This window comes from Sminthopsis crassicaudata, chromosome 4, assembly GCF_048593235.1.
Source record: "Sminthopsis crassicaudata isolate SCR6 chromosome 4, ASM4859323v1, whole genome shotgun sequence".
In the NCBI taxonomy this organism is placed as follows: domain Eukaryota; kingdom Metazoa; phylum Chordata; class Mammalia; order Dasyuromorphia; family Dasyuridae; genus Sminthopsis; species Sminthopsis crassicaudata.
This window is the reverse complement of record NC_133620.1, coordinates 32,309,048-32,334,375: the sequence shown is the minus strand read 5'-3', so window position 1 is coordinate 32,334,375 and position 25,328 is coordinate 32,309,048. Positions and strand designations below refer to the sequence as shown.

The following is a 25,328-nucleotide window of genomic DNA, read 5'->3' as shown; positions in this document are numbered from 1 at the left end:
CATTTCTGGTTTTAGACAGTCGACTGAACCTCAGATTTGGGACTGGCCCCAGTAAGGGGAGGATTTGAACCCAGGACTTCCTGGGCCTGGCTTATTGCCATAGAGGTGGGGATAGAGTCTGGGCTTGGGAGTGCATTGATGTTTCTCAACCTGGTCCTCCGCACATAGTCTTAGAGGAATGCTTGGAGCACTGAGAAGTTGATTATCATCCCCATTTTATGATAAAGAAACTGAGGCTTTACTGAGGTTGACTCGCCCACCCACCCAGCTAAAGCCCTTCCAAACTGCTAGATAATGATCATTATTTTCTCTGTTCAAATATCTAAAAAAGAGGCGAGGGCTTTGCTAGCTCGAGCTCTGTCGCTCTGCGCAGCTACTGCTCCTTCCCGCAACCCTCCGGGGCTCCCTAGCTCCATTCCAATATCCCCAGCGGCCCTTCCGTAATCTCCCGGCAGGGAGCGACAAAAGCGGGCCAAGGCGCACGCGCAGATGGAATCTGGTTAGGCCAGCGGCGAGGCGGGAAGGAGCCGCGCAGGCGCGTTTCGCCCACCGGCTTGCGAAGGAGAGCTTGGAACCGGGCGGACGGGAATCCCGGGACCCGGCGGGGGAACTTGCACGGCCTCCGGTCGAGAGTTTGGGGTGAGTCGGGAAGTGGCCCGTGGCTGGAAGCGCGGAGGGGACCTCGGCAAGGGGAGGGTTTAGATTTGGGGTGCGCGCGCTGGGGAGTGTGGTCACCTCCCCGCCCTCCCCTTTTCCTCCCGTCTTCTCCCGCCTCCGTCCGCCATCCTCCATCCTCGGGCGGGAAAGTTACGCGCTTGCGCACTGGAAGCGGCCGGCGTGAGGAATTAGGGGAGACCGGCGCCCTGGGTGAGTGCGCACGCGCTGGCGCCTGCGCGCGGACGGGCCCGGACCCGGCGCCTCATTCATTCCATTCCCCTTCCTCTTCCTCTCGGACCCCACCCCACGGGAGCTGACCCCAGGACTTTCAGAAGTGACAAATTCAGAACTCTGCTCCTTATTACCTGTGTGTACGGGCGAGACGCTTCCTCAGTTTTCTTCGGGCCTCAGTTTTCTCATTCGTAAAGTGACACACTTTCTCGAGAAACCTCTCGGCCTCAGTTTCCCCATCTGTAAAATGGAGAAAATTGGCCGAGAAGACTGAGTGTGAGCTCAGACCCTACTCCCTGACAGTCCCCTTACACACGCAGGCACTAGCACACCCAGAGGCACTTGGGGGACGTTCACAGAGGCGTGGATGGGACCCCAGAAATTAGCTAGTCTCCCCCATCTTAGAAAAGAGAGTCCTTTTGTCGCGCCTCCTCGCTCTGATTCTGCCATTCGGCGGAGGCACACCTGGAGGAGGCCCCTCCCGTGCTTGGTGAGCCCCGATCCCGAGCGTTCCAGCCCTAACTGTGTGGTCCCTCCCCTTCAGGTCGCCGCCGCCGGACATGGCCCTCTAGGTGGCCCGGTGCCTCGGGATGGAGGCGTCTCCGGAGGTCCAGCTGGAGGAGCCGCAGCCCCTGTCCCCCCTGCACGACCCCGTGCTGACGGATGGCTCCTTCCGAAAGTACGAGCAGAACTGCAGACTGACAGGTGAGGCCGGGACCCGCGGGGGGAGGGGAGGTGGACGAGATCACCCCTGCCGGCCGGGAGTTCCACGCCTTGTCCGGGCACCTCCCTGGCGGAGGCCAAACCGCAAAGGAGCCAGGGACGGACCCCGCGGTGTTCTAGAACAAGGCCCGCCCGCGGGCGCTGTGAGGCCGCGGTTCTCTGGTAGAACTTGCCATTAAGTTAGCCTTGTAAAGGGAGACCTAGAAGGCGCTCACAGAGAGGCCCGGTGCTGGCTAGCCCACAGACCCCTTATATTAGCTCATTTCCTGTTAATGTCTCGTGCTCTGTCTGTTTCAGTCAGTTAATGCCTAAAAAAGAACTGGAGAACATTTGTTCTGTGGAAACAGAAAGGGGCTCCCACCTCTGCTAGGTGGCTGGGATTCTTCCCGCCCAGGCTGTCCCCTGCAGCCTCCATCTTCAGGCCGCCTCCTCCCGCACCGCCACCTTGTCCAACCTTGTGACCCCCGGGGGTCAGGGCCCCTAGCGAGCCATGACATGTGGCCTGTCCCAGGCGGGGTGGGGTTTGTGTTCCTCTCTGCCTGGCCTGAAAGGTTTTAAGGGGGAAGGGAGGACCCCTGACCTGGCTAGCAGGCCGCTGCATTTCTTTAGCCTCCTTTCTTGATTGCCTTGCTTTCTCACGTACTTCCTCTAGCTCTGGCCCTCTCCTTTGTCGCAGCGGCCCTTGAGGTGTTCCTACATCACCCCGGCGCGCTAGTCTCCTCGCTTAACAACGATTAACTCTGGTTCTACCCAGCAAGGCCCGTCCCTCCGGATCTGGTCTACTCATTCTCTCCGTTAGTGATCGTGCTCTTGGAGGGTTGTGTGTGTTATTGTGGACTTGTTAAGTACTCAAAAAAGTATTTTTATATAAATAGCAAAATACAGAAATATATGTGAAGCAGAAGAATGGTATGGTCTACTGCGTGCACTTTTTACAAAGTGCGTAATACTTCCTCTGCACACATCCCTCTCAGACTCTGCTTGTCTGCGCATCTTTCTGAACTCCTTTGTGTTAGGTTGGTGCGGGAGATGGAGAGCTTGGCATGGACGCAGAAACACCGAGTGCAAAAGCAGCCTCAGACACCGCTCCTGGAGACCCGGAGCAGGCGCTTAATCTGCATCTGTTTCAGTTTCCTCGTCTGTAAAATGGGGGTAACAAGGCACTCACCCTCCCGAGGTTGTTGGGAGGGTCAAACAATCATAATAAAGATCCAGTGTCTGGCACAGAGCCAGCGCAATTTCAATGTGGACCGTTATTGCGGATTATAATCTCCCTGCCAGCTCTCGCGTGATCCTGACCGATTCCTTGGCACCCAAACTGTTTCTTTCCACATGCTTGCAGCGAGGGTGCCTTTGGTGACCATTCCGGGGACTTCCCTTTCCGTGCTCCTTCCAGGAGATGATTGGGAGAGTCTGCTTTCCTTTGGCCTCTGGTTCTAGTAGATCCGGGCAGTTTTCTTAGAACTTCTTGAAATATGGTGTCTACGCTTTTTTTAAGTCATGTTTTTGAAGGAATTCATTGATTCCTTGACCTATTTACCAGCTCAGTTATTTTTTATATCAAAAATTTGACATTTTCTTTTTTTCTTTTTGGGTTTTTTTTGTTTGTTTGTTTTTTTGTTTTTTGTTGTTGTTTGTTTGCTTGTTTTAATATTTTATTTTGTTTTTGTGTCCTGGAGTCAGTGATTTGTGTTTAGTATGTTCTAGTTAGTAGAAATCTCTTACTTAAAGTTTACCGTTTTCTCTAAGATATTTTATTCTGCTTCCAAGTTTTTCCTCTAGCACTTTTACTTCATTTTTTAAATACTTGGCTTTATTCTAATTATTCTTATAATCATTTCAGAAAATCTAATTTTTTCCTGAGTCACTGCTTGTCATTAATGAAGTTACTTGTATCCTTTTTGGAGACCCCTAGATTTATGAGTTACTTTTTTGGTTTACTCCCCCTCCAACTGGGTTAGTCCCAGCCCCTGCGGAGCTTTTGAGTAGCATGGCTGGCCCTGCTTGGTCTCCCCCAAGCCCTTGCAATGATCTTCACCTTCATCCTTCCTCCTGGAGTCATGGCCCTGGATCATTGCGGTCTTTAGGGCCCTTTCCGGTGTCTCTCAGAACACTGGGACTGGGGGGCTGCCGCAGGTCACTGTCCTCCTCTCTTTCAGAGCCCCCACCCCTTAGGGATTCTTCTCACCTTGCCCCCAGATGACGCAATGCCTTGTTTCTGGCCAAAGGACAGACCTCCCCGGTCCTCTGGGAACCTTCTGAGATCAGGGGGCGATCCTGGTCACCCTCGTCGGACTCCTTCCAGCTCCCTGGTGTCTCCAAACCTGAGCCCTGAGCCCTGGCTTCCAGGGGGGCCTCCCCAGGCCCAGTGCCACTCAGTGCCGCTTCTCTGGGCCCTATAATTTAAACTCAAGGACAACTAGTGCTCTCAGTTTTTCTTATTTATTTTATCTTTTGGGATCTCAAGGTCATTCTTTTTCATAGATAAAACAAGCAAAACAAGAGCTGAACAGTGTTACCTTCTCTCAGCTTTTAGCTTCATACTGTCCACTCCAAAGAGCAGCTTTATCCATTATTTTTTCCTAATAAAGCTAAAATCTTAAGTTTTTAGCTATATCTCTAATATAGCTAATCCCTGATATATCTTTAAAAAAACAACTAATATCCTTGTTATCCTCAGCATTCTTTGCTAGACTCGGCTCCTTCTGGGTTTTGACATTATTTTGCTATGTTAGTGTTATAGCAAAATGATGTTGACAAAATTTATAGGATATTTCCAGGCTTTTATGCTCATCCTCAATATCTTGCTCCCATCTTTGTTATATGTCTTTTAAAAACTGAAGTTGGTCAGTGAGTTTCCTATCCATCTGTATCAATCTTTTTGGATAAATACGACCGTTCCTTGCATTATGATTGTTGGTCTTCAGAATTGCATTCTTGATCCCTTTCTGCCCCACATAGGTTGGCTTCCCCTGTGGAATTTTGGTCCTTGACATCCTAATTTTCTTTTCTCTGAACTCTTTGAAAACTGCTTTTCCAAAATCTAGAGTGCATGCCAGATTTCCTCTTACAAATTCTAAGAGGAGAGAGGTCCTTTGTTTCTAAGATTTCTTTTTTTATTTTAGTCCAACATTCTTCCTTATTGCTTAGAATCAAATCTAGAACCAGAATCATTTCTCCACTTTTTTCGAAAGATGAAATAATCATTCAGACCGTCCAAGAAAAAAATTAACTTCTCTGTTTTTGACAAAATCAACTAGCATTTACTAAGTGCATATTATATGCCAGGCACAGGTGGAGAAAAATTAACTAACATTTGAATAGTGCTTTCACATACTTTTTACAATGTAAACCCTGGCAGGCCTGAGTGCTATTATTTTCTCCATGTTACAGATAAGGAAACTGAGGCAGACACAAGTCAGGTGCCTTATTCTAGGGTCACTCAGCTAGCGTGGTTTGAGGCAGGATTTGACCCCCAGCTTTCCTAGCTTCAGGCTTTATGCTGTCTTAAGCTCCAACAAATGTCCAGGTGATTAAAGTTCCTGCTGGTGTTGTCCAGGCTTTGTGCCACATTTAAAATACTTCCTAAACGTCCATTCTGTTTACTCTCAGTTCAGTGGTCCAGAGTAATCATTTGACTACAAGATCACATCCATTTCTGTTTCTATTTAGTTTCTTTCCATTGAGTTTTCCCCTTGGATTTCTAGGTTTTCTTTTATGAATATATATATATATCTTTTTAATGTACAGTACTACTTGATTTCCCTCCTCATCCCAATCTTCTCACTATCACTATCCTCTGCTTTTTGAATAAAATAGGTAACCTTATAGGACCACATGATAAGTAATCATGGTTCTCATCCTATCAAGTCTTCAAGGATGAATTTCCTGCTTGCATTAGTAGCACTAGTAACTTTGCCTAGTAAAATGATTTTTACTAGGGCACTTTGGCTGAATCTCTCCTTCACCTATATCCATTCTACCCTGAATCCTCCTTATTTGTTTAACTATTATATTCTCCCTGTCAGATTAAAAGAGTTCCTCTACTTTAAAGACTGTATTTCTTCCCTCTTCTGGGCACAATGCCTTGAGCATAATAAATACTTGATATATTTTGTTGGATTGAATCCTACCAGTTGTAATACTGGCATGTCAATGCTTGTTTAAGATTTTTCCTTCAGTTATTTCCTATTTAGGACCTGAGTTTATTGTTTCTAGAATCACATAAAATGGCAGAGTATAACTTTCAGTTCTGGGTCTGAATGTTAGTAACACAAGAAATGATCATATACTAGATCTTAGCACATAAATCTCTTTGGCTTTGTGGTCTGTAGAGACCCTGGTTTGTTAGTATTGCCTGAACTTCTGGGGGTTTTTCCTCCATGATACATTTTCTGTTCTCTCTATTAGAATTTTCTAAAATTGCACCTGGAGAGTGGTCAGAAATGTTTTTAAAAGTATGATGCATGTTCTTGTTACCAGTTTTCCAAACTAGAACTTTTCATGACAACTTAAAAAGCTTTCTAATTCCTAGGTTAAATAAGGTTTAAAAATGTCTTTCCATGACAATCTTTCTTTACTCCTGCTAAAATTTTTCATCATGTTGTGATTAGTGTAAAGGTCTTAAGTTTCTTTAAGACCAACTTAGCAGTTTTTATAGTAGATTGCTCGGGAAAAATTTTAAGTTTCTTTTGAGCATTAGTGGTACCCAATGAAGGTAACCATTGGGAATACCCTAAATGGAAATCTTTTCTATATCTAGAAGAACTCATACATTTCAGGAAAAAAAATTCAGTTTTCCAAGAATATATTATATCCTTGTCATGCCATCTAGTGATAAGAGTAAAAAATGTCTTTGTTAGTTGCTGACTTGAATTTTTGGTGCTAGATGCAAAATAATGGTAGTGTTATGTGTATATGATCAAAAAGTAGTTAAAATTAAAGTTGTGTAATTTTAAAACTGTAAATTTTGTATAAAACTTCTACAGTCTGTATATCTAAGTTACATTTTGATAAACATAAATTTATATAATTTCCTGGCAGTTTTATAAACTGTTTTTTGTTTGTATATCCAAGTGCTTGAATTTTATGATTCATTTCACTGGCTTCTTTAACTTCAGGAAATATGTAGTAAACCTACTTTGGTTAATTGAGTGTGACTATAAATGCTTTCAAATGTTTATTTCCTCAACAGGAGTTGAAAAGGATATTGAGAAACTATATGAAGCAGTACCACAGCTCGTTAGTGTGTTCAAGATTGAGGACAAAATTGGAGAAGGTAAATCTGGGACTGATTTTAAATTTTTTTTTAAAAAGTGTTATTCCTGTATTTTTTTTTTTTTTTTGATGGTTATTTTTCTAGTACCCATTTTTTTGTTGTTGTTGTTGAAGAAATTCCCTTTTTGAATATTCAACTCTGACATAGTAAAAGGTTTTTGTAGTCACTCATTTGAATTTTTACTTGAGCATTAGCTGACTTTTAAGCTTTTAATCCATGAAACTGAATTTTATATGCATATATTCTGTCAGTTTGCTTTAATGAATACTCTCTATTTAATTCAAAATACACAAGTATTTTATATTTAACTATATGTAATTGTCATAGAATTTGAAATTATTTTTTATTATATTAAATCATGGCCTTTATGTTGAAAGGCAGGATAATATGTTCAAGCAAATATGATAGCTAAAATGATATAACAGGAAATCAAGTTTGTATAGTAACAACAGGAAAATGTTAATTATTAACTAAAAAGATGCTGAATGAATCAGGAAATAAATTTAGGGAAATTAGGGAAAGGGGGATGGACTGTGAATCAGTCTGGAAAACAGATTTGAAAAGATGTAAGAAAATATAAGGTATATTAGAAATGGATTGATGAGGAATAAAAACTTACTAACAGGCTCATCCAATAAATGAATGGAATACACCAGGGGGCTAAGGTGGTAGGGCTATTGGATTAAAACATGATAACATGATAATTGTTTATAAATAAATCTATTCCTATTAGTTTCTCAGTATTAGGATAGAAAAGTCTGTTTAAAGGATTAGATTTTTAAAGGTTTCATTCTTAGTTTTGCTATCAAACTTGTGTGATTGTCTTTAGGAGAAAACCTAAGTATTCTTATTTATCAAACAAAATCAAATAATTAAGGTGAAATATTGGTGTTAATTTTGGAAATATTGTTGTAAACTTAGTCATACAGATTTGTGAAAGTTTATGAGAATCTATAGCACACTCAAAAGCGTTGTGAGAGTGAGAAGAATTTATTCAAAATGGAAACATGCCATATTTACTTTTCATCATATTTATTGTAATCTGTTGATAAGCTTATTACAAATAAAATAAACTTTAAAAACAGATAGTTTGTGATAATTTTGTGTACTTAAAGCAATTTTTGCAATTTATCATTTTAGTAGGGTTTTGTTATGCTTGCAAAAACCAGATATTAAAGATTTTTCAATACTGTTTACAGGTACTTTCAGCTCTGTTTACTTGGCTACTGCACAGTTAAAAATGGGACCTGAAGAGAAAATTGCTTTAAAGCACTTAATTCCTACAAGTCATCCTATAAGAATTGCTGCTGAACTCCAATGTCTTACTGTGGCTGGGTAGGTAATTTAGAATGTCCTTGAGTTACATGAACTGTTAGTTATTCATTTATTCGTTCATTTATTTATTTATGGGGGGAGGGAAAGGAAGAGATTTTAATAGCTTTTTATTTTTCAAATACATGCAAAGATAGTTTTCAATGTTTACCTTTGCAAAATCTTGTGTTCTAAATTTTTCTTCCTCCCCTCCATCCCCTTCCATAGGTAGTAAGCAATCCAATATAGGTTAAAGTGCGCATTTCTAAGAAATTTCCATATTCATTAATTTATAAAAGGTCTTTGAGCAGGTTGCAACAAGTTTGACCAAGAACCTGGCCATGATTGTGTAACATCCTTCAAGATGCTCCATCCTTGGAGCTGATCTCAGTGTCCAGGTTGGCTCCTTGGCTTTTGCAGTTTTCCTGATAGATCTCAATTTGGGCCCATTCCAAGAGGGTCAAACATGGCTTTATGGTCACTGACCTTGTTTTCCTAAAGCTAGAATTACTAACTCAATCCATTATAGTCATTTTAAGTTCTTCCTTCTAGCAGATGGTTTCAGCTCCTCTTTTCCAGAGGGAGCAACTGCCTACTGCCTCCTTCTTTACCTGATCCCACACCTGTGTGCTTCCAGTCCTCTCCTTCCTTTCCTGTCTTCCCTCAACCTTTCAAATCTGCGCGGATCTGCTATCTTGAAACCGTATTTGTTGGATCCTGATGTTCTTCTGAATCAGTGACTTAGCTGCCCTCCTTCTGTTTCTTCCTTCTGTGTCCTGGCTTTCGTCCTTGCCACTGCACTGACCTTCTCAAAAGTCACATCCAGAGGAGCTTTTTGGCCACGGCCACCAATCTCCAGCACCTCTGCCTCATTTGACACTGTTAATCCCCAGATCCTTGTAGTGCTTCTTCCCAGGGCTTCGATGGAGCAGTATCTTAGTTTTCCCATTTTTTTTCCTGCCCTTTGATAAAGGTTTAAATAGAGCGCTAATCCTCATAATTTAAATGTTAAAACTGTAAGTCTGTGTCTTCAGCCCTGATCTCTCATCCAGTATATCCCAGCTGTTCAGTGGATATTTCCATGAGATTTCCTAACACCCTTAAACTCACTATATCTGACACTGAATTTAAAATCTTTTCTCCTACAAATTGGGATCCTTTCCTGAGTTTTCTTTCATTTGCTATACTACTATTCTTGAAGTCATCTTTGAATCTCCTCTCTTCTTTGTGCATTTGGTTTACGACTGAGATCCTTGTTCTTCCTCCTTCCCTTTTTTTCAGTTTCACTATATCCCCAACCCTCTTCACTTTACACCCATTTAACGTAGCTGTTGTATGCTTTCACTTGGGTGTTTCCTGGCTGGAAGTCTGCCTTCTTCAGCCGGCCATTCCCATCTGTCTGCATTCTGATCCCAGTCTGTACTTCTAACCTTGGGTCCCACTGTTCCCTTGTAGTGAACCTTTGGTTCAGTATCTTCACTCTCTTTACCTTTCACGTCTACATCTTAAAAAAAAAAAAAAAAAACAAACAAACAACCAGCAAAGACTCCTGTCTCTCTCCATCTCTCCTGCTCTCTGTTGCAGCTTGATTCCAGATCCCTGTTTTCTCTGAAACTTTCCCTCAAGGTCTTCAGAGTTGGGTTGTTGGGCCCTTCTGCAGAGGATTCTGTCCCACTGCTTCCTTGACCCATTGTCAGCCAAGCTCCAGAGGTGGCCTCCTGCCTTTTCTGGCAGGATTTCATTGTTAATTAGCTTCTCTTTCCACTGTGCGCTTTGAGGGTTGCCCTCTGGGACCAGCAGAGCATGCCTAACTCCTTAAGATAGTTCTCCAAATCCTTGAGGACACTGTCAGCTCTGTCCCCTCCGAATGTACCCTCTGTCTGTTGTGTATGCACGGGAGAAGCCCCTCTCCCATCAAACTGTGAGTTCCAGAAGGCCAGGGACTGTATCTGCCTCTTGGTGGCTTAGTGGAGTTAGTTTTTCTGGTTTTGACTGCCTCTGTTTCCTCTCCATCTTTTCCCTCTTTAACCTCCACATTCTGGCTTTGTTTCTGTCACTTCCCAAAAACATGTGCTGAGAGTGACCAGGGCCCACCTAGCGTGTCTGCTCTGATCCCTCAGCCTTTACTGTGTCTTCACATGGCTTCTGTCCCCACTAGATGGGAAGTTCTCCAAGACTGATGCTCCTTTCCCAATTCCCAGCATGTCTGTCCCAGTGCTGGATATGTGGTGAACAAATGAAATGTGGGAATTTAGGCTTTACAATGTGACACGTAATTTGAAAGTCTTAAGTTAAATATAAGTATTTGGATTTTATAATTTATTTTCAGTAGCTGCATTAGCTTTCATAGTTTTTTTCCTAAAGAAAAAGATTTATCTTTATGTTATTATGTCTGACTATGAGAAACTTTGGGACTCAGAGAACTGGCCTTCGGTGAGAAAGATCTGGGTTCAAAAATAGGCTGACATGAACTGTCATGTAAATGTGCTGTCATGACTTGCAAATCATGTCTCTTCCTGGTTCTTTGAGCAACTTGCTGAGCCTTGAAATTTATCACAAAAAAAGCATTGCCCTGCCTAAGGAGAAGGCATTTCCTCATTAGGAAACCTATACAGGGAAAGCACAGGTCTAGGCCCTATAGTATACCATTAACTGCCAATTCAGAATGGAAATTGGAGGACTGAAGTAGAAAAAGCAAAGTGAGGATAAAGTAATGAATAAGTGACTTGTTAAGAATGACACGGACATGTCACTTTCATTTTAAGAGGGTAATGCTTTCCTTAAATCCCAACCTTGGCCATACTTTTATTGATAAAATATGAATGTCAGCTAATTTTGCATCACCTAACTCATTGTGCTTACTATTTCAGATTAATCTTTAAACATAATTTATGCTTTAAGAAATTTCATTTTCAAACATTCAACAGAGTAATAGAGTATTCTGATTTTTCTTTGTGTATCTTTCCTCTAGGGGGCAAGATAATGTCATGGGAGTTAAGTATTGCTTTAGAAAAAATGATCATGTAGTTATCGCAATGCCATATCTGGAACATGAGTCCTTTTTGGTGAGTCTTCTGGTTTGTATTTAAACAATTTGATTTTAAATGGAGAATAATCATTTAATTATGTTTCTTAAACCATGTTTTTCAGGAAATTTTGAATTCTCTTTCCTTTCAAGAAGTTCGAGAATATATGTTTAATCTTTTCAAAGCTTTGAGACGCATTCATCAGTTTGGAATTGTCCATCGAGATGTCAAGCCCAGCAACTTCTTGTATAATAGGCGTCTTAAAAAGTAAGTGTAAAGTGAATAGATAATACAAAGATGTTTAACAAGATGTCCCACCATGTGGACTCTGACATTCTAGATAAAAGAAAGTCCATAGCGGCAGTGGAGACATGTTGCCTTTGAAAATGTTTGTTGAAAACAAGAAAAGAAAGTTGTCACAGTGAATTATTCATTATCCTCAAAGCAATAAAAAAAAAACATTTAAGAAGAAACAGTTCCAGTATTCAAAACTGAATTTAATGGTAAATAATGCATTATTAGATTGGCAAGAATTTCAACTTGGGGCTTATTTTTTGTTTATTTTATTAATGCTGACTTTGGCTGGGTATATAAGTATGTTACAATCTGCACATGTTTTTGTGTCATGATAAATGATGTGATTATCATAACAGATTATTTATGACAGCAAGGCTAGAATATTTCTCATTTGTGCTTTTTGCACACTTTTGGTTTTTGAGTTTTTTTGTCATTCTACTTTCTTTATTCGGAATCAAATTTAGCTTTTTGTGTAATTTTAGGCTACTTTTTTTTTTTTTTTTAAGCTTGCTAATGTGAAAAGATTCTGGTATAGTAGCAAGTAGAAACCCTGCGTTCCTGCCGATAGCATCCGAAAACGGAAGGGTCACAATACTAGGTAGAATCCCTCCCTTCTTACTTTCATTTCCAGCTTTGAAGTTGAGATGGGCAGATGAAGAGTATGCTACTGGAATCCATCTTAGCAAAGGTTTCTGTGGTTTATGATAGAAGTCTTAAATGATAATGCAAGGAAAATGTACCTCCCTTTTTAGGAAAGGAAATATGACTTGATTCTTTATGAATATGGTTTGAACATAAACTAGGTCATGTTGTTGCTGACGTTTCCATGTTTAAGCTGTATCAAAGCTAACCTATCTGCCCAATTCTGTTTCATAGGTATGCCTTGGTAGACTTTGGCTTGGCCCAAGGAACCCGTGACACAAAAGTAGAGCTTCTCAAACTGGTCCAATCAGAAGCCCAACAGGAAGGTTGCTCACAAAATAAACCTCACATAGTCATGGCAAACAAGGTTTCAGTGAGTGTCCCAGCACCAAAAGCGCTATCTCAGTCATCCACTCAAACAGCTGTTAAAAGGCCCTACTCACACGCACAAATTCAGACTAAACAAGGAAAAGATGGAAAGGTTCTATCCCTTTTTTGTTTGTTTTTGATATTGTACTGTTTGTAAAGTGTATTTTTTTTTTCATCCAACAGGGGGGGATATAACACTGAAACAATACTTGGTGATTATTTTGCATTTGGTATGTGTCTTCATCTGACAGTATTTTGATAAGATTTGTAGTGAATTATTTTTATTCTTTTATGGCATTTGAGATTTAGCTCCCAGGTTTATAAACCACATTTTGGTCACATGTATTATAGTTCAAAGTCACATGTTTTCTGTATGAAAGAGGAAATGCTTAATTTTTTTTATTGCCTGCCTAAAAATTAATCAGGTAAGGATTTTTTAAAAAGAGGAAACAGTATTAGCTAATGCAGAAAAAACGTTTTCTCCAGTGTCTATCTCCATTTTAGCTGCACAGCAAAGTGTCACATCCACGCAGAGGACCTTAAGCCTTCTTTGGGTCCACATGGGAGCTGGGGTGTTCTTTGTCAGGGGTTAAAAGCTCTGTCCAGACTATTCTTTCAGAGAAGTATTTTGGTGCCTCCAAATGACTTGCTTGCAGCTGTTTTTGTTTGTCCCGTAAATCTTTCAAAACTATCGCAGAGGAAAGCTGGCAGAAAGTATTACAGATATAATCCTTATTGTCCTTGTTTTTGTTGGTATTGTAGGAGGGATCTGTAGGCCTTTCTGTCCAGCGCTCTGTTTTGGGAGAAAGAAATTTCAATATACAAAGCTCTATTTCACATGAGAGCCCTGCCGCGAAAGTAAGTAAAATGCTAAACAATAAGTTACACAAACAGTTTAGGATTTAGAATCTGATATCAGTAGTTGTGGGGGGGGAAAAAAGAAAATTTCATTGTGCCCTAGAGATGGCTGCTTTGAAAATTTGGTCCAAATTGCCGTTTTCCCAAATTCCTCTTGCATTTTACTCATGAAGTAGTTCAAATGGTTAGGTGATTAACTGTTGCTACAGTTAAAGTGAGACTGCTTTCTTAACATTGACCATATTTATATTTGGCACTAATTAGATACCTAATTGATTGATAATCTTTTTTTTTTTTTTTTTTTTTTTTTTTTTTTTTTTTTCCCCCCTGGTTACATTTTCATATGGTCTGCTTGAAATTTGGTAGCAGGGCAGGAAAAATAGCATTTTAAAAATGGAAAAAATTCTAGTTGTAAATGTTACATTTTTGAAAATCAGCCTAAACTCCTAATTCTAGATATTAACATCAGTACCATTTGTAAGTTAGTGATCCACTCTCTTTGTGCCTGCCATCTGTGATTCTGAAATGGAGTTAGACACGAGAATATTGCCTTTCTTATGTTCTTCTACCAGCATTACAGAGGCCTCCAAGAAAATATGATGCTCATGAAAATATGCCACTCATATTTTTGCCCATGGTAGTTGAAAGTATGATTCTAATAATATGTCATTATATAAAGTGGATTTTATATAACTGAAAATTTTGAAATTCTTTATCAGACTAGCATAAGCATCATAACCTGGTGACCACTTTGTGACTTTAGAAGTTGTGTTTTGCCACCAGTACTTTTGCTAATACTTAGAAAATCCCAAACTAGAAAACAATGTACCTTTTCTTCACAGCTCATAAAACAGCCTAAACCGATGGATATCACATCTCGAAAGTTAGCAACAAAAAAGAAGGTTGTTTCTACAAAAACTGTGACCAGCAGCATAACGAAGAAAACTGCCAGCACTTGCCCAGCTAACCTGACCTGTGACTGTTATGCAACAGATCAAGTTTGCAGTATTTGCCTTTCAAGGTAACCTCGCCATCCCAGAAGTTAGAGATTGTCCAAAGGATCTCAGCAGGGGGGCAAGCCCTGAGGTCTCAGGCTACTCCAGGCTTGCCCCAGCAGTAGAGCTATTCCTTGCAAGACAAACAAAGAAGGACCATTTTCATATGGTGTTCATTTCACATGAGTATGCTATTAGGAAAACATTTTTTGCTGTTATATGCAAATAGTTTGAAAGGAGAATATGGCTTTTTTGGAACCATAGAAGTTCACAATTGACTTGCTGACATAATGATTTTCTGCCTTGCTCTTTCATTTTCTGTCCCTTCCCCTCACACAGAATAACTAAAACCAGGTGATGCTGCTCTGAAAAGCTGACTTCTTCTATGAACCTGGGAGGAGGGAAAAGTGATTTTCAGAGTAGTTATTTGAAAATATGGAGTTACTTGGAAATAAATTGCCATCTAGTCTTTAACAACTCCAAAATCTTAAAATTCCTGGTAGAAAGAGTGAGACAGGATAAGATTCCCATGAAATGGAGGAAGAGTGGGTAGTGAAAGTCCAAAGGATATGTCTTAAGAAAATGTGAGGTGAGCGAGAGCACTTTAAGCCAGGAGGCCCAAGGAACATCTCATGCAGCAGGTGGCCCTGTGGCTGCCAGAGGGGGAGGAGAAAAGTGGACCAGGCATGTAGAAAGTCTCCTGAGCACATTCACAGGGGCAGAAACTAGACCCCATAGACGCTGGTACGAGAAAGAGCTGGAGAGGGATACAGCCTTTACTGATAGTACCAGGTGAGGGAAGGCTGGTAGGGCATGAAGAAATTCTTAGGCGCACACTGAATTTGGAGCTGTATCTTGTACAAGTCAGTTGGTCTTTAGGACTTAGTTTCCACATTTGTAAAATGTGGGCCTGGGACTAAAGGTTTCCTTAGGTTTTTTACCTCAGTGGTGTCAAACTCAAATGGAAGGGGATTCTTCCTGCTGAGTATTGATTTACTTATTTTGTTAAACATTTCCCAATTAAATTTGAATCTGATTGGGACCACTTTGAACTCTGCTTTGTAGCTCCAGGTCAGTGAGAATATTCTTTACAACATTCCATTACGTTGGAGAGGAGAGTTGCAGCAGGAATATACATTTTTATTTTTATTTTTTAAAATTATTATAGCTTTTTATTTACAAAACATATGCGTGATCTTTGCAAAACCTTCTGTCCCAACTTTTCCCCTCCTTCCCCCCACCCCCTCCACTAGGAGAATGTACATTTTTTAAAAGAACATAATTGCTCATTGAACAGGGATAGTGCCCTACATTTAGCAGCGGGAAAGATGATGGAAGACATTCCAGAGAAGGGCACTTCTGAACTGAGTAATGAAGGAGGGACAGTTCTAGAGGAAAGCCTTCCAGGGTGAGGGAACTTGTCGAGTGCTTTGGAGGCAGAAGATGAGATGTCCATTTTGACTACATCACAAGTGTAGAGAGAATTAAGATCAAATAAATTTGGAAAAGAGACTGGAGCTAAATTATGAAGTCCATATGGACCAGACTTAAATCCGAGATTTTAGTAGAAGGTCTCAGGAGAAAAATAAGTTTCTAATATTGATGAGATATCTGGTGGGAAACGTCCAACACGATTGAAGTTAGGAGATACATTTACACTAGATATTTGGGTATGGGAGTCCAGCTGCATTGGGATGATAATTAAACCCATGGATGCTGATGAGATCACCAAGTGAGAAAGTGTTGACAGTTTCAGGTTGTGAAATTCCCTTGGGTCTGTGCTCATGCTCATGCCTAGTTGACTAATCTGTTTCCAGTCCTGATTAGCACTGGGCATTTTCAGCAGAAGAGATTCATCCCAGAAGGGGTGTACTGACGTTTGCAAATTAGCAGATGCCTATTGTTAGCCTACTATCTCACTACAGTTTTTCCCCACAACATATAAATGCAGCTTGACACTTAATTAAGCTTCTTAGACTTTAACGTAAGGTTCCCACCCGAGAAAAATGAGTTACCTTGAAAAATGATGAGTTCCTTTCAGTCAGCATGCATTTCTTTATGCTCACCATGACTGTCCTACAGGTTTTCTGGTGTAGGCTGGACAACTGCTTGCTGAGGATTTTAGAGGTAACTCCCTTTCTGAGATTTGTTCCAGTTCAAAAGGGAATAGAGATCAGAACAGAGGCTTGAACTCATATTTGGGGAGTAGGAGATGAATGAAGAACTGGCTAAAAATGGACCTGGAGAAAGAGGGGGATGAAAATGGGCAGTCAGAAGGGTGAGAGGAGAACCAGAAAGAGCCCTGTAATGACAGGCCAAAGGAAGGGATGGTCAGTGCTACAAGCTGCTGAGAGGGTGGGGAGGAGGCCTGAGAACGGGCAGCTTTGGAGCTGGCAGGGTGAGTGAGGGTCACTGGGGTTCAGAGTGTTCATGGAATACCCGGTCAATTCAGAACCAGGGGTAGAGCCCAGTAGGTAGATGATAGCAGACTTGATCGATTGGGGTTTTAGCTTAGTCTCTCTGATCAGCTGCTCTCTACTGGGGCCTCAGTTCTTCCCTTTCTCTCTCTTACCTGCCATGACCCTCAAGCAGGCTTTTATTCCTTTTTCTATGGACTTTCACAGGAGTTTCCTATTTGCCTCTCAAGTTATTATTAAGAAAATATTTTCTAAACTTGAAAGTGCTATATAAATATAAGTTAGAATTACTAACAATTATAATAACGGGATTCCTACCTTCCAGTCTTGACTTTTTCCATTGGCTCTCTGATCTAATTGAGATAGATAGTCCTCCCTCCAGTGAACATTACAGCCCATGCAGATGTGTCCGTCTTATGTGACCTCTTAATTACATCCTCCTGTAAATATCATCAGTGAAAATTTTTATACCAGCATAGTAACGTTAGTAACTAACATGCGTAAGTCTTCATTTGTGATTTCTTGTAGACCGGTCATGTCCCATGTTTTCTGGTACAATTAAATTATGATCTTTCTGAGGTCCCCTTTTAATTACGTTACTCTCCTATTGAAAAACCACCAGTGGTTTCATATTTCCAAACAAAAATATTCATACTCTGACTATTATCTGAGCCCAGTTGAATTTTTTTTGTTCTAACTAAATTGGTTTACTTTGCCACTACTCAGACACATCTTCAGTTTTCCAACCTCTGTGAATATTAATTCATGTTAGTAGCATTAATTTGTAGACTGGACATTTAGAATTTTTTCTTCATTTTTATTTCTGCTTCTCAATTCCATATGTCCCTTAAAATGTCTCATCCTTCATTTAGATTGGCCTAATTAGAAATGAATACACATATTTTTGAATTCTGAAAGCATTTTATATCTCTTTTATGTCATACATACATAAAAGGAACAATGGTTTCTCCCAACAATTTCCTTTACTATAAAATGTTTTGATAATGTCTAAGGTGCTTCTTATCTCTAAAGTCCTATGGGTTCATCCTTTGTGTCTAGGAAATAGAGAAATAAATATGTCTTACTTGCCTTTAATAGATAAAAAAATTGCTTAAGAATCTTTCTGCACTACCCCGCATATAGAAGTTCCATACAACCATGATACAGGGATCTCATCTGTGTGGGGATTTTCTTTGGCAGTGCTAATTGCAGCCCATTCCTCCCTCCCTACATATGACTCTCCACATGTTCCAATGGCAGGTCCATCCACTGTGCTGGAGGCTTTTTTTTTGTTGTTTGTTTCCCTGACATCCTGAGGATAGTAGGAAGGGAAGCATATGTGGACTTCTCATTAGTTATTCTTATTTCCAGACATTACTACTTTCATTTATAAACTCTACTTTCTAGCTCTCCTCTGAACTTGATATTTCATCTTTGACTTGCATACATTAGGATAGGCCATACCCTATACCTCCTCAACTTTACCTCCCAGAATTCCTGGCTTCTTTTAATCTTCAGCTCAAGTACCAGTTCCTCCTTAAGTATTTCTTATCTCTGCTCCATTTAATAGAAATATTCTCTACTTTACATTGCTTTTTGTTATTATTATTTGTATGTATTGTGTTTTCACAGTAGAATATAAGTTCTCTGAGAGCAGAGACTTTTTTATTGTTGGTTTTGAGTCCTTAGCATATTGAAAAGACTCTTGTAGGCATTATAACCAACATTTATTAAATTAAACTGAAAGTGGATCTTTTCTTTCACTTATGTGAGGACTATGAAAACAAATCATTTCAGCTTTTCCAAAAATATTTATTGAAAATCCATATTGCTATTGTATTTATATTCTTTTTATATATTTTTTGTTTTTACCAAAAGTAGCAAAGCTTTCTTTATTGAAATGGAGTCCAGAGTAAGAATAGATAATTTCAATCTATACTTATAGAATTTCATTTGAATTTTACAGGAAACAAAATGGATTAAGTTGAATCTCCTATTATTTTTATTTTTTTCTACCCATTTTCCAGTAGAGTGGTAATAAATAGGCCAAAAAGCAGGAAGCTAGCAGCAAGGGAAAGAGAAGTAAAAGGTATGAATAGTCTGCAAATTGGATGATCGGGATTGATTGTTTTGATTTAAATCAGTACAAATTATACCACAAAAAATAGCAAATATTTCAATTTGCAGTTTTCAGCAAATACTATTAGATATTCAGCAAATATTTCTTAATTGCCCACTATGCCCAGGGCAGAAGGAAGAGATCCTATGGTAATTAGCTATAACTTCTACCCTGTGAAACTTGTGTACACAAGAAAGAGGGAAAATAAAAACTCTCCATAAATCATAAAATCAATTATGGATACAAAATGCTATAATACAGATTAGAAATGCTTCAGAATTTTAAGAGTAAATCACCGACGGTTAGATTGATCAGTTAATTCTTTGTGGATTACAATGGGGCTTGAACTAGCATTCCTTAAATTTGTTTTCTAGACTTGCATTTCCCCAGCTGTCTTACTGTGTTGAATTAGAATATTTGTTCGCTGATTTTATTGACTTAGTTTGAGTCAGATCACCAAAAATTATAAACCTGTGGTGTTTACCTTAATTAATGAGTTTTTTAAACATTTCATAATCAGTTTTTCCTCCCACACTAACAAATACATGTGTTCTGCCTGCTTGAGTATCTGAGGTACTTCCAAAAAGAGAACCAAGTCTTAGAAAATGGATTGCACAGTAATAAGACAGGGATTTGGGACTACAAAAATCTTAATTTGGAAATGTGTCTTTTTTTTTTTTTTTTCTATCACCCAGACGGCAGCAAGTTGCCCCTCGAGCTGGTACGCCTGGATTCAGAGCCCCAGAGGTCCTGACCAAGTGCCCCAATCAAACTACAGGTGTGTAACGTAAATCAGACACCTGTTCAGCACACTTGTTACCGTCTGCTTGGGTTCTTTTTCTACCAGGATCATTTTGTGGTCAAGAATTTAGCCCTTTTTGCTTTTTAGTAAGTTATGTAAGTAGTTCTGTTAACATAAATTACCCCTGAAGAAAAAGTATTGTGCACTTAATATAACATTTTCTTCATCATTGTATTAGAATTCACAGAATATATTGTTGACAAATTGATTGCAATGAGAGGTTGGCTCTCCCATTACAAATCTAACACATTTGTAGTCAGAATTCAAATCAAATGAAAATTTGATTCAGAGATTAATTTGACATTCAGATTTTCTTCTTATTGGTAGTTTTTGAACCTTATTCAGGTTCGACACTGACTCATTTTGTTTTGTTGCAAATCTTGGTATAGTTTTAATAATATACTTTGTAATGAAGTGTTCTGTTTGGGCTTTAGAAGAAATAGTTTCATTTTCTCCAGTTTTTTTGCATGCTAATTTACTTTGTTTTAGATTCCCTTAGAAGAACCCAAAATAGACATTTAGATAGTAAGCCTCCTAAGGAAATTATCCTTTACCATAGCAAAATAGAAGTAAATAAGTGAATGGTTAGTATTCATGTATTGCTTTAAGGTTTAGAAAACACTTCATACATTGATTTTTCAAGTTAGGTTGTTCAAGTATAACCCTCTTTTTTTGAAAAGAAAACATAAAGACTGGGCTAAAGTCAGTCAGTTGGCGTTGGAGCTGGATCTGTAATGTGTGCCTTTGGTCTCCACTTTCTGCCATCAGTGATTTCCAATGAGATCCTGCAATGTTAGATTTAGAGGTCCAGGGGAACCCCTGAGAGGACCTGGCATCTGGCCTCAACTGAGATGGGCCGGTAGCTTGCCCAGAGATGCTCAGTTAGGAAGACTCTGAGCCCTATGACCAACAAAGCCAGAACTCAAGAAGCCTGTTGCCACCTCTTGGCTTCTTGGATCCTGCTTACTCTCAGCCTGCTGGCCTCGCCTTGGAGCCGGTTACCCAGAAGATATGTAGCCAATCCAATCCATTCGAAGGCCGCTGTGGTGGCAATAGTGTTTGTGTGTTCTAAATATTTATATGATGCTTGCTGTATGTTAGACACTTTAAAAATGTCTCCTTTGATTCACAGCAGTGCTACAGGGTGGGTGGTTGCCCTTTTCCCCTTTTACAGGTGGGAAAACTGAGGGAAACAGGGAAAAGTGACTGAACCCAGAGGCACAGTCAGAAGTGTATGAGGTTGGATTTAAACTCAGGTCTTCCTGACTCTGGGCCTGGGGTTCTATCCACATGGCTGCCCCAAAGTCATGACATTTTGCAAATAACAGACAAAATGATCTAATTGGATAAACACTGAAAATATTCTTGAAGGTGTTGCTAACTTTGAGTTTTAAAGAGAGCCAAATACCCAGACAAATAGGAAGCCATTGGGATCTCTTTGATCTAGAGCCCAAGGTGGTCATACTGCCATCCTGATTAAAGAAGCAGGCAGACTACACTTGGATTTCACTGACTGCGAGGGGGGGTGCCATCTAAGGCTCTGAAGTTTGAGGGTCCAGATTCCTGTCCCACCTCTCTCACTTCCTGTGTGACCGTGGAGAAGTGAGTGATCTTGGCTGCCACGATGGCCTGTGGGGATCTTACTGACTCTGGGTTTGTGAATTACGATGGCAGAAGCTATCTCTAATCAAATATGGTATCATTTGGGTAATGACAGTTTAGAAGATACATATGAAATTTGTTAGAAATACATGGAACCTAAACCAGAAGGTTAAGATAGAACATAATCACTCCTTTTTACAGCATATTCTGGCCATATAGAAAATATTTACACCACTTATTTTTTTTGTAATAATAACAAAATTCTTCCTGTTATTAAAAAAGACAAACCCCCACAATGTTAATAACAGTTGTCTCCTAGTAATAATTATCTGGTTGTAAATCTTTTTTTGGAATACCACAGACTGCTGAAGATCAAACTTGTGGGTGCCATTAGGAAAATAAAAGCCACTTAGAGCCTTTCCTGGTGTGTGAGTCTGCTCTATGATTTGTTGTTCTTCTTTGCTATACAGCTTGAACTCTTAGAATCTTCCTAGATTTTCTTTAAATATTTACTCATCATTTTCTAATGGAATATTGCATTGGAACCAAGTGTTTACATGAAATTATTCATCTAAAGAGTAACCACTATAGTTTAAGTTTAGGATTCAGATAACAAAATCATAGGAGTGATCTTAAGTTTCATTTTGGTTTGCAGCAATTGACATGTGGTCTGCAGGTGTGATATTCCTCTCTTTGCTTAGTGGACGATATCCATTTTATAAAGCAAGTGATGATTTGACTGCTTTGGCTCAGATTATGACAATTCGTGGGTCCAGGGAAACGATCCAGGCTGCTAAAACTTTTGGTAAGCAGATTTAAGTTATCTAATAATTCTTAAAAATCTAGCATGTGCCATATTCTTGAAAACATTTTATATGATTTCATGTAAAATCTTAATTTCCAGTTCAGAATAAAATGAAGAGCTATGAAATTACAGTCTCTAAGATTAACTTTTTTTAAAAAATGTACAAGCATTATTTTTGTAAGGCCAGTTGTTTATGAAGTAAATATAGATTATATATATATTTTTTTCAACAACTTAAAATGTGGAATCTTTTAACTACAGTGATGAACAGAATTTTATTGCAACAGAAATATTTTTGGAAATAACCTGTTCTGTATAAGATAACTTTTAAATAATACTCTGCGTTAAAGCATAGCTTATTTGCATTTTGGTAGTCAGAATCCAAAAATTATTCTTGTTACTCTAGTCCAAACATGACTTAGTAAGCCTTCAAATCAATATTTATGATTAAAGTCTGCCTTTTTATTTGTTTGGGTGGTATACATAGGCTTTGTAGAAATAAAGCCAGCCTCCTGGTTATTGTCTTGGATCTCCTGTATCTGTTTGAAATTACATTGCAGTTCAGCCAGTGACAGAACACTAGCCACGGAATGGCTGGGAGGCAGGAGAATGTGTCTGGAGCAGAGGGCGGCTGGCAGCCAAGGCCTGCTGGGTGTAAATAGTAGTGCTGCCCTTTCTATGTAAAAATGGCAGTGGTGGGCCGGCCTGGCGGGCATGGTAACATTAGGTGTATCCATTACCCTTCATTTTTACTGAGGGATAAGAACAGGAGCCCTCCTTTGTTGCGTGTAAGAGTCACTGGTAGCCAGTGAGGGCGGCTCTTGGAGCAGGTGGCCCTGGGGCCTCCCCACCCCACTATGAGCAGAGGTCCCTGGTGTCAGCCCGGAAGCTCAGGCTCTTCAGTCCTCTTGTACAGCCGCTGTCTTCTGGGCCTTTGTCTCCCTTTGTAAGTGAGGACATCGAACCAAGTGTCCTTCCAGCTCCTAATCTGTGATTTTGCCTTCCAGTTCCACATAATAATAATGATTAGACATTTGTGGTGTTCTTTAAGGTGTCTGTACGTTGTCTCGCTTGATCCCCACACTTTCCAAGGGATCATCTCCACTTTGTAGGAGTAGTAAAGACTTGCCACTGGTTACACAATTAGAGAGTTGAATGCTGTCTGCCCCTGAGAGCAGGAGCCCAGCCCCATTACCATGCACTTCTTTGGACCTAATTTAGTATTTGTTTCCTCTATGATCATCCTGAAGAGTGCGACACTGTGGTCATTTCCAGATAATCAGAGGTGGTGTTTTTTTGTGGTTTTTTTTTTTAGGTAAATCAATATTGTGCAGCAAAGAAGTCCCTGCGCAAAACCTCAGAACCCTTTGTGAGCGGCTCCGCGGCACTCCTGGCCTGACTGTTGAAGAGCAGGAGGAGCGAGCTCAGGAAGCAGGTCAGTCACTGAGGACTGACCAGAAAGTGCAGGTCCCACTTGACTCAGAGCACGACCGAGATGTCTCAGAAACTGTGAGAAATGAGCACCCAGCCAGTTTGAAAGGCTGGGATCGCGTCCCCGACGAAGCGTACGACCTGCTCGACAAACTCTTAGATCTCAACCCCGCTACGAGAATAACTGCCCCAGAAGCGCTAGTGCATCCGTTCTTCAGAGACATGAGTTTGTGATCGTGTAGTTTGACATTTATTTGGTTATTATCTAATGAGAAATAAGTTCGTTGTAATTCCCTTAAGTTTTTGATTAGGCGCCAAACCCTGGTAGGTAACGGGGAAAAGAATATTTGGTGTCATAACAAGTACAATGTTTTCTGTTTTGTCTTTATGCCATTTATCAGAAAACTGCTGGAATTAAAAATCTCTGAAGAGATAGTGGATGGATTCCTGGGCTGGTCACGTGACTTGTTTAGTCAGATCCACTGAGGTAGAGATAGAAGTGATTCTTCCCTAACACACAGGACACAAGAATTCAGGCATTTAGTTGGTTTGAGAGTTACCTTTCAATTGAAAGACCAAGATGAAATTGGCCTGAAGCTGCTTTACTCTTGGGTCCATGAAAGTTAAAATTAATAATAAAAGAAAATTTGAATTTGGCAAGATATTAATTTTAAATTGTCATAATTTTTTTTTTTTCTGCTTTGGAAATGCCTGTTTTGTGGAAGTATTTTGTGACAATTGTTATCATTTTCTTTAGAATCTTTTTTCTTACTGAATATACCCAGGATTACACATTTTTTTGGTATTTATATGGTACTTAGAACCAGGATCTCAGGGTATGTTATTCAGTAATGGATGGAAGTAGATACATAGTCCAAAAATGATGATAACAGATGAAATTAAGTGAGTTAACTCAAAATGCCAAGTGAGAGGGCCGAGGACCATAATGAAAACTTTTTAGTGTCATAAGTTTTTCTTCTAATGACATCTACAAAGACATCTACATCATCATCCTGCTTCTGAAAACCTGCACGTGGCTCCAGGTCTTAAAGAGAAACACTGAGAGGGGCCAGATGGAAACAACAGGAGAGGAGGAGAGAGGCCCAAGATCCGTGCCCATTGTTTTACTCACTTTTCAGCCTTCTTTCTGGGGACAATTACATGCTGAGCTATTGGCTGGATAGATAGGGATGCTACTACAGGTTAGGCATCTGTACAGACTATACCAACTTGGTTGATAATGTTGCATTTATTTCATTAGAGACTTCTACAAGAAAGAAAGAAAGAAAGAAAGGGACCACCTTTGCTTGAGTAAAGAAATGAATCTCTCTAACTCATGACTTATGTGATGTTTTGTTCCCAAATAGATGACTTAAGTTCCAGGGTATTGTTTACAGAAACCACCACCTCATAGATCTTAGTTTCTTCTCATGCAGTAATTCTTTTAAAAAGAAAAAAAAAAAGAAGAAAACCTTTAAATGTGAAGTTATATATTTGTATGTCTATTTAATAAAGAGTTACTTAGTATTTTTATAATGTTGCTTTACTATTTGTTGAAAGGAAAAGAAAAAGGTATTTGTCAGCATTAGTAATTTTTCCTATGAGTGCCTTCTTAGTAAGCAGCCATTGTAGCGATGAGAATTTTGGTCATTTCTTTGAACTCAAGTTTCTGTGAGATACTTTTCAGAAATTGGAAGTTGTTCTCTTTCAAGGGCATGGAGCAAGGCATGTTCCTAAAATAAAGCCCATAGACTCAATAAATAGT

At 39.8% G+C, this 25,328-nt stretch overlaps 1 protein-coding gene across 7 annotated transcripts; it reads left to right on the top strand.

Moving 5' to 3' along the window:
* Window positions 1-487: 487 nt before the first annotated feature.
* CDC7 (cell division cycle 7) lies at window positions 488-24,896 on the top strand. Of its 7 annotated transcripts, none has more exons than XM_074266265.1 (12): window positions 488-639; window positions 1,433-1,593; window positions 6,806-6,889; window positions 8,089-8,224; window positions 11,172-11,265; window positions 11,351-11,493; window positions 12,400-12,538; window positions 13,297-13,392; window positions 14,235-14,413; window positions 19,619-19,701; window positions 21,983-22,132; window positions 23,448-24,896. In XM_074266265.1, the coding sequence occupies exons 2-12, from the start codon at window positions 1,479-1,481 to the stop codon at window positions 23,795-23,797; spliced, it is 1,569 nt and encodes a 522-aa protein (XP_074122366.1). In that variant the 5' UTR covers window positions 488-639; window positions 1,433-1,478; the 3' UTR covers window positions 23,798-24,896. The 7 variants fall into 7 exon arrangements, with proteins under 7 accessions (XP_074122366.1, XP_074122361.1, XP_074122365.1 ...); XM_074266260.1 differs by having other exon boundaries at window positions 12,400-12,646; XM_074266261.1 differs by having other exon boundaries at window positions 549-651; window positions 12,400-12,646.
* The last annotated feature ends 432 nt before the right edge of the window (window positions 24,897-25,328 follow it).